Here is an 8880-nt window from a genome sequence, read left to right as displayed (position 1 = left end):
ACACCCCCCTGGCGGTTTATGTACGCAGCAGTCACCATGTTGTCTGTGTGAATCAACACGTGTTGATTCTGTAGCACGGGAGCAAAATGTTGAATCACATTCAGCACTGTGCGACACTCCAAAACATTGATGTGGGCTGATGTGCGGTGGGGCCACAGCGCCCCTACTGCTTGAGATAGGCATGTCCCCCCCCAACCTGACAGAGACGCGTCCGTGAAGACAGATACATGTGACGTGGGTCTGCTGACGGGGACTCCCTCTGACAGAGCCAGGGTGTTTCCCCAGTGTCGGAGGTCTGCTCTCACGGAGGGAGGGACAGTGATCATCCGTCTCTTTTGTTTTACTGGATCCACACGCAGACGCGTAAACCACCTCTGGAGGCGTCTCATGTGTAACAAACCCAGCGGGACCACTGTGTGAGCTGATGACATCATTCCCAACAGCTTCATGACGGAGACAGCTGTTACCACTTTGCCAGGTCTTACGTGGCGTAATTGGTTTTTTAGAGTGTCGATTCTTGTTTGTGATAAGCGAGCCGTCATGGTAATTGAGTTTAATTCCACTCCCAGATAAACAATTGTCTGGGCCGGGAAAATCGAGCTCTTCTTCCAGTTTATGGCGAAGCCCAGATTTAGCAGGTGTGATGCTAACACCTGAGCCTGTATCAATGCTTCCTGTCTGGAGTGAGACAGGATCAGCAGGTCGTCCAGGTAAAACAAAACTCTCATCCCTGCTCTGTGCAGTGGATGCAGAGCTGTCTCCACACACTTTGAGAACGTACGAGGTGCGAGGGAGTACCCGAAAGGCAGCCTGTTGTACTGATACTTCATCCCCTGAAAGGCGAAACGCAGAAATTTTCTGTGTTTTGGGATGATTGGTATGTGAAAATAAGCATCTTTTAAATCGATGGAGACAAACCAGTCGTTTTTCTGGATGTTGTCCAACAGCTGTCTGTTCGTCAACATGTGAAAAGGTCTGTTCATGATCGCTTTGTTGAAAGCTGACAGATCCAGAATCGGTCTCATCCCTCCGGTCTTTTTGGGGACCAGGAAGTAGCGTGAGTAAAACCCTGTGTTTTCCTCCTCGTTGGGAACTCTTGAGATTACACTTTTTATCAGAAGCTCTTGGACTTCTGCATTTAAGGCTGAGACTTGGTCTGGTGATGACAGGACCGTCTCTATAACTCCTCCGAACGGAGGGGGTCGGGTTGCAAACTGCAGCGTGTAACCCTTGCATAACACTCTGTCCATCCATCTGTCCGGTGAGCATGTTTTTAGCCACTCTGCGTGACGTTCGTGGAGTGGACGTGCGTTTAAATGATGTGCCGTGTTTTGAACGGATGTCATCCAAACCTCCGCCTCGACCGCCGTCATGCGTCGCGGAAATGTTTTCCGCGTGACCCAAGGCGAGGCTTCCTCGAAAGGGCTGTTCTGCGCGTGCCCGTGCGCTGTGTCTGGGTCGCGGGCCAACCTTCATGTCCGGGCGGGGCGGTGTGCGCTGAGGCGAGGCGTGTGTCAACTGATGACGTCGAGAGGCTGCCCGTTTAACGTCGCTGTGCGAACGTTGAGAGGTGGAGGGCGTGACGTCATCAACGCCGTGCTGTCGAAGTGAAGGTTGTGAGCTCCGCGGGAGCGCACGTTTCCTCTGGAGGGACGCGCGCCGCTCTCGCTGAGGGCGGGGCCCGTCATTGGATTCATTCAGCTGTCTCACGCTTATGTCGCCGTGAGCTGCTGATCGCTGGGACGCGATGGATGACGGCCGTTCGCGTTTATTCAGGAGAGGCGTGTGTTGTTTTTGCTGAGAGCGGGGACCTCCACCGGACCCGGCCTGCGGTCCCACATTTATCCCGATGTGAGCCGGTGAGCGCCGGGCAGCTGTGCGTGCATCATCGACACAGCGCCGTTTGGATGGAGGCTGCTTGTCTCGCTCGGGTGCGCGTTTAACACCGTTTGAGTGGTGAACGTGCGGGTCTGATTGACAACAAGATATTTCGCTTACCGTGGTGTCACGTGAGCGTCTGGGCATGTGAAGGAGCGGCGGTGGGTTTAAAAAACCTTTATTTAATGCCACCGGCTCTCTCTGTGTGGAGGATGTGTGTGTAGCGGCTGTGAGCTCATCCGAACTTACAGACTGGCTAAAAACAGGCATTTTGATTTTTGAAAAATCATTTATTTCACTTCCTGTTTCGTTCATACACACATCCCCCGCAGACCGTCATTTCTTAAACCTTCTCTCTCGTGAGCTCTGCGGTTTGTTGGGCCCGAGCGCCGTCTGCAGGCGATCTCTGGGGAAGCGCTGAAGTGCAGGCTGCCGGACTGAGGAGGGGTGGTCTCTGGCGGGCGGGGCTGGTGGTGGAGCTGGGCGAGACGAAGCTGCTGCTGCCGTGGAGCGTCGGTGTTTCTGCCTCTGCTCCCGACGGTCTCTCCAGCGGGCTGGGGGACGGGATGAGCCGCGCGGCTTGATGAGATGGCGTACCGCTTCCGACATCTCCTCCGACTGCTTAGAATTCGCCAGCATGGTCTTCAAGCTGCTTCCGAACAGCGCGTCCGATGAGATGGGGCCCTCCATGAGGTCCTTGTGCAGCTTTTCCGGCAGCAATGGAGAGTGACGGAGCCAGATGGAGCGTTGGATTACCGTCATCCATGCTGCAATCCTCGACAGGCAAACCGTGGAAGCGGCGCACATGTTGAGGACGGCGTCTGCCGATTTACACAGGGAGCTCTTTGTCTCCTCCGGCAGGTCTGAGGCCTCCAGCCTCTTCGACATGCTAAATGCTAACAGCGCCACGTTGTTGTTAGCCGCGGCCGCCTGAAAAGCACACTGGTGAGCTCTGTTGGAGAGCGCGGTCGCCACCTGGTCGTGTTTCCCCGGAGGGACGGGACGCTTCTCCAGCCTGGACATCTTCGCTCCGAAGGCTTCCGCGAGGCTTGGCTCAAGGGGGGGTACCGAGGGATAGCCCCGCTCGGTGAACCCCTCCACTCTGGTGATGGGGGCGTAAGTGGAGACGGGCGCCCTTAACCTACCAGGACCGGCTGCGGCCTCGTTCCAGTACGCTGTCACCGCTGGAAAACGAGGCCAAATGGGATCAGGACGGCGAGCCGGCGTGGAGCCAAACCTTCCCGCAAGATCATCCGATCTGAGCGGGGGGGGTGAGGGGACGGAGAGCCCCTTAACGCTAGCAGCTTCCCGGATAATGGCGGGCAGCTCCGAGAGGAGCGCGCCCACGGCAGGGAGCGATGTGGTCGCTGAAGCGGGAAACCCCGGGGGAGTCGAGCATCCGCTCGGCCTCCCTCTTTCCAACACTGTGCTCCCCGGGGGGGAACGAGCGTCGGGGCTGCTGCTAGCGTCACCGGTCCCAGAGGAATCATCCGATTCACTCTGAGAGCCGGCGTCGAAGAAATCCATGGCGTCGTCCAGCGAACAGTCTCCCGCCACGGACAGGCAGTCCTCGATGGTAGCCTTAAACAAGGCTGCTCTCCTCTGCCTTTCCTCCGGTGGAAGCTCGTCACAGAGGCGGCAGGAAGAAGCGCGGGCGACGTGGCGGGGACCCAGGCATCCCTCGCAGGTGTCGTGCCGGTCGAAGCTAAGCAAGTAGCCGGTCTTGCAAGAGGGACACAAACGGATGGTGCTGGAGCTGGACATCTCGACGAAAAGGTCAGTTGTTCTTTGTTTTATTAGCTTGCTGAAGAAAAATGGGAGCAGATTACCCGCTCTTAATGTAATTTATACGGATCGGGTGGGGCCCACACAGCAGGTGGGCGTGGACTAATTTTTTCAGTATGATGCTTGCGCATAACGGGATAAACCCACTAAGCGACAGCCTTAAAGGGCGAAGCCTATATGACATAGAACTCATCTTTTATTTTGTCTTAGAATGTAAAAATATCAACCAATGTTAAAACTCATTAGATATTTGTAGTTTTATTAAATCACCCCTACTGTCCAGAAAAGCCCCCTCCAACGAACTTAAAGTGGTCCGTGGGCCACCAGTTGAGAATCCCAGTTGTAGCAGGTATTGTGGCTCCAGACATAATTAATTTGGTGAACAAAGGGGCAGTAATTGCTCTTTTGATTGTAAAAGTTGCTGACCACTGTGCTGAAGGTTTCTTCCTGTTAAAAGGGAGTTTTCCTTTCCACTGTCTCCTTTGTGCTTGCTCAGAATGGGAGACTGTGACAAAGTGAAGATTCAACACAATCTGCTGACTCATTAGATAACTTTTATTAATTGGCATTTTATAATATAGGCTATGTTAATGTTTCTGTTCAGTGCCCTGAGACGTCTGTCGGGACTTTGAGCTACAGAAATACACTGAATTAAGTTGGGCTCATTTCAACTAAACATTCCCAGATTTACCCGAGGTCATAAACATGCGGGGTAAATTAAACGAAAACTGTTTGACACAATACTGAAACTCAGTCATAAACATCATTTCATAAATCATCAACATTTTGAAAACAGGATAAATGGTTAACCAAACAACCATTGTCAGCAAATACATAAAAACTTTACGATAAATTCGGTCGGAATGGTTTTGAGGACTAGCTAGTCTGACGTTAGGATTTCAGCCTCCTTCGGCAGCGCGTGAGCCACGTAGCGCTACATTAGCTAACATTCTGCTTTCTTTCACATTTTCAAACAATATTTACTTTTACAAACACCAACCTGAGCCAGGACGAGGACAGTCACCGCTCGCTTCTGATAGGGTCCAAACTCACCGACGGTTTGAAAGGCTGCTTCAATATCCATGCCAAGGAGGGCGAGCGGGCAACAACCTGATCTCGAGCGTCTGAACTTCTTCTTCTTGAGTTTATTGGCGGTTGGCAAAATAAAAAAAATCAACTGAATGGGTTCATTACCGCCACCAACTGGTATGGAGTGTGCTTCATCATGGTTAAGTCTTTTGGATTCGCTTCGAAAATGTTCGCATTCGAAAATAAAAAAAGAAAAGAAGATGATCACGGACATTTAATATAAAATGCTGAGTGTAGGGAGAAACGTTTCAGGAGTGATTTCAGGCAAAGTTGTGGCAGCAAGTGTCAAAGGAAAGGTTTACAGGTAGCGATGGCTCCTCCTTGCCAAAGTTTCGGAGCGTGTGTCGAGAAATCCCGTAAGTTTTTCATTCAACCTATATTTAGACTTTTTTTTATTGACAATAAAAGTATTAACAAAATTAATACAAACATTATAAATTAACCTTTATTTAGACAGTTTCAGGCGCGTAGGGCGTGTGACGTCACTGAAGTCTCAGCAGTAGTTTTTTGTGTACTTTAGGGGTGAGGCCCAGCATCAGGACCACCAGGAGCCCCAGGACCAACATGTGGTAGACTGGCTCAGTCTAAAATATGACTTAAATACATTTTGTTTTTCATTTTAATAAATTGATTGTTGTTTCATATTTTATGTTTTCTACATTAAATAAAGATTCAAAACTTGGAGAAAAAAAAAAGTTTTTGTGTACTTTTGTACCTAATATACCCCTGGCAGACATTTGTTTGTAAAATTGATAGTTTTGTAATTAAAAATAAATAAAATTGAAAAAACTAAAAAAGATAGTTTTAGTGTACTTCCCGCAAAACCTGCGTGCACGTGTTTGTGTTGGGAGTTTCACCCCCTGACAGGAGCTTCTTATATAATCTTATATATTCTATATAAAATATAGAGATGGAGGAGAATGAGTTTCTCTGTGGCAACACCTGAAAAGGGAAAAGCCAAAAGAAAAAATCTAGTCTGTCAGACTGTGAAGCAATGATTTTATTTTAAAGGCACTTTTCACTTTCATGAAATTGGACAAAAATAAAACATCATCATCTTCTGCTTGTTCTGAAGTCGGGTCTCGGGGGCAGCAGCTTGAGCAGGGAGGCCCAGACATCTCTTCCCACTGCCACCTCTTCCAGGAGTACCCCAAGGCGTCCCCAGTGTCTCCTCCCAGTGAGACATGCCCATAGCACCTCCCTATGGAGGCCCCCAGGGAGCATCCTTACCAGATGCCCGATAAAAGAAAAAAACTAATTACAATAAATAATACAAAGGGGACAAGGTGCCTTTAAGAATGATCACAGTCACAGCACAATGGCACATTTAATATCAGACAGTAGAAACACAACAGTGCATTAAAAAGTGAATTAAAAAAAAAGTTCAATACAAAAACAACTGGACTTTATTTGTAACAGAAGACGTTTCAGAGTCAGAGTCAGAGTTTCTTTATTGTCATTCGCACCTCATGTGGTACATGTGGTGGAGCGAAATTATGTACACGGGGTCCCAGTTACATCCAACAATAAAATGTATAAGAAAAACAGTAATAACATCTAAGATATGAACTAAGAAAAACAACTAAATATACACTAAGCACTCATAAAACATTGAACATCAGCACAAACGTGAACATGAGTCTGTGAGCAGATGTGCACGCATGAACACATCAACATTGAAACAGATCAGCAGCAACATAAAACAGATCAGCAGCAACATGAAACAGATCAGCAGCAACATGATATGTTTTTTCACAGTGATTATTCTAGTTAGAGATTCATGAGTCTAACAGCCTAACAGGAGTCTAACAGGAGTTTCGCTCCTCATCCGAGGAGCTTTCTCAATTCAAAGAGCAGAGAGTGAGAGATTCATGTTATTTAGCCTTATAACCTGAATCTCTCACTCTCTGAATTGAGAAAGCTCCTCGGATGAGGAGCGAAACGTCTTCTGTTACAAATAAAGTCCAGTTGTTTTTGTATTGAACGCTTTTTTGAATTCATCATGTCCTGGATGACTGAGAATCTTCACCAGCACATTAAAAAGTGGCTTTAAAACATAAAAAAATTGCAGTTGTCTTTTGCTGCTGTGAAACACGTGCAGTCATATTATACATTCTGTACATGATCCACTTTTTAATTTACAGAGAATGTGCAAAAGCCTTCTTTAACATTCATCCCTTTTTCATTGACCAGTTAAGCAGTGCCTTTGTCCAAAGACCCTAATGGAAGTCCTGGTCGACTACAACACGTAAAATATTTATGAGGGTTATGTTGTGAAAGACAAACATCCTTCAGCTGAACATTTACTGTGGAAACAGACTAAAACAAGCTGAAGATGCATAAATGGAAAATGCTCAAGCATCCACACAGCACAGCTAATTAAAACATTTACAAAAAGTCTACATTTTTCTGTTACACGCCGCCCTAAAGCACGAACAACTCTGCGTTATTTTCATGCAAATGTTTGCGGCAGTCAGAGGTGATTCAGTGGAAACAGTCACTGGGGATGTCAAAAGCAGAACCATGATGTGTTTCCTGGCTGCCTTTAAGACGACGCAGAGACTGAATAAATGCTGCAAGCTGTTAGTCAGGAGAGAAAAAGTAAATATATTTGCTTTTTTACGCTTCTAAAAATAGACTCGATTTATGGAATTAAAAATGATGATCATCAGTAAAAAAACACAACATGATATAAACAGAAAACGTGACCGACTGTAATAAGATAAAACTCAAGCCGAGAGGCACGGTCGGTTTCAGGTGCACCTTAAAGCTCTAAAACGGGTCATTTTGCAATTCCCCATTCATTCATTGTCATCGCTCTTCTTATTCTAAATAAATGCACAACTTTCGTCATATTTTGATGTACGGCAGTAAAAATTCAGTTTACTTATATATGCCCAGTCGCAACAGAAGTCGTCTCGGGGTACAAAAGCAAAATAAAAAACATGAATCCAGAGAATATCCTGATGCATGCTCAATAATGAATGAATCCAGAGAGTTTGTTCTGCAGATTCAGATCCACCTACACAGCAGGGGGGTCCTCGGGTTTCATTAGTTAGTGAGGGGTAAAGCCACATCCTTGTCCTCAGCTGCAGGACCTTCAGTGGGCCGTTCGTTGCGGTCTCCAGCAACACAGGGTATACAAGGTGCAAGTCTCTTTGGGTATTTGTAGGCGAACCCTGCAAGTGCTGCACCTGCCAATACCAATATGACCAGGAAAACAATCCCAACCACCAGAGATACAGGCTGATCTGGTTGTTTGATGAATGGATTGTCCAGCGGATCACTTTTCTTCGAACTGATTGGGTTACTTATGTTGCAGGAGAACGTTTTGATTTGATCATTGTTGATTATCTCCTTGTCCTTCGTGAACTCCATCCACTCTCCGTCTCCTTCCTTCCAGAAGTACTGAAAAGGTTCACCATCTGTATTGTCTGTAATACAGCTCAGGGTACACTTGGGTAAGAGGTGGTTGCAGGTCAGAGGTCTCTTCAACACTTCCACATTGCTGTAAAGTAAGCTCTTGATCTGCTTGGCAGAATACACAACACTTTGTACCCTGTTGTTGACCTCCACAGTGAAGTCTCCTTCATCTGCCTTGCTCATGGATCCAAGGGTCAGCACTCCGCTGGATAAATCCAGTGTTGTTCGGCTTTTGAACGCTCCATAATATTCCACCGTACCGCCTTTAATCCAGTCGGCTACGATGTCTCCTCCATGTTTCCATGTGATGACGTTGATTCCTTCAGACGGGGTGTTTGGCTTTAGAGAAACCGCACCGCCGACTTCAAAGTATTTAACGTCGGCCAGAACAGCGTTCAGCACCGCCGCCAGCAACACAAGAACAGACCGAATTTCCATTTCCACTGATTAAAATTTAATCTAGAATAGTCCGACTTTCATACCGTCAGATATCCAAGACTTTTTTCAAAGAAAGCGTCCACACCCAACTTGCTTCGCTTTATCTCAACAACAAGATGGCGGCTGGCTGTCTTGGCCCGTGTTGCCAGATAGAGTCGACGTTTTCCAGCCTAAAAGTCTGTTAAAAACCGCCCAATCAATATATTGTTATATTTACTGTTTGAACACACGCACACACACACATTTATAAATATATATATATATATA

At 47.2% G+C, this 8880-nt stretch overlaps 2 protein-coding genes across 2 annotated transcripts in view; one reads left to right on the top strand and one right to left on the bottom strand.

Moving 5' to 3' along the window:
• Positions 1-7310: 7310 nt before the first annotated feature.
• LOC119419725 (carcinoembryonic antigen-related cell adhesion molecule 21) lies at positions 7311-8721 on the bottom strand. The gene has a single exon (XM_037687113.1). The coding sequence runs from the start codon at positions 8611-8613 to the stop codon at positions 7804-7806; it is 810 nt and encodes a 269-aa protein (XP_037543041.1). The 5' UTR covers positions 8614-8721; the 3' UTR covers positions 7311-7803.
• An 8-nt stretch (positions 8722-8729) lies between these two features.
• The window catches only part of slc22a15 (solute carrier family 22 member 15), a 50660-nt gene continuing 50509 nt past the window's right edge, over positions 8730-8880 (top strand). The window contains exon 1 of the mRNA XM_037697988.1: positions 8730-8789. Within this exon, the coding sequence (XP_037553916.1) occupies positions 8730-8789 (60 nt within the window). The remainder of the gene's footprint in view (positions 8790-8880) is intronic.

Source organism: Nematolebias whitei, chromosome 1 (assembly GCF_014905685.2).
Source record: "Nematolebias whitei isolate Nwh7 chromosome 1, NemWhi1, whole genome shotgun sequence".
NCBI lineage: Eukaryota > Metazoa > Chordata > Actinopteri > Cyprinodontiformes > Rivulidae > Nematolebias > Nematolebias whitei.
Note: the sequence above shows the minus strand (reverse complement) of the source record. Positions and strands in the feature narration are given on the sequence as shown.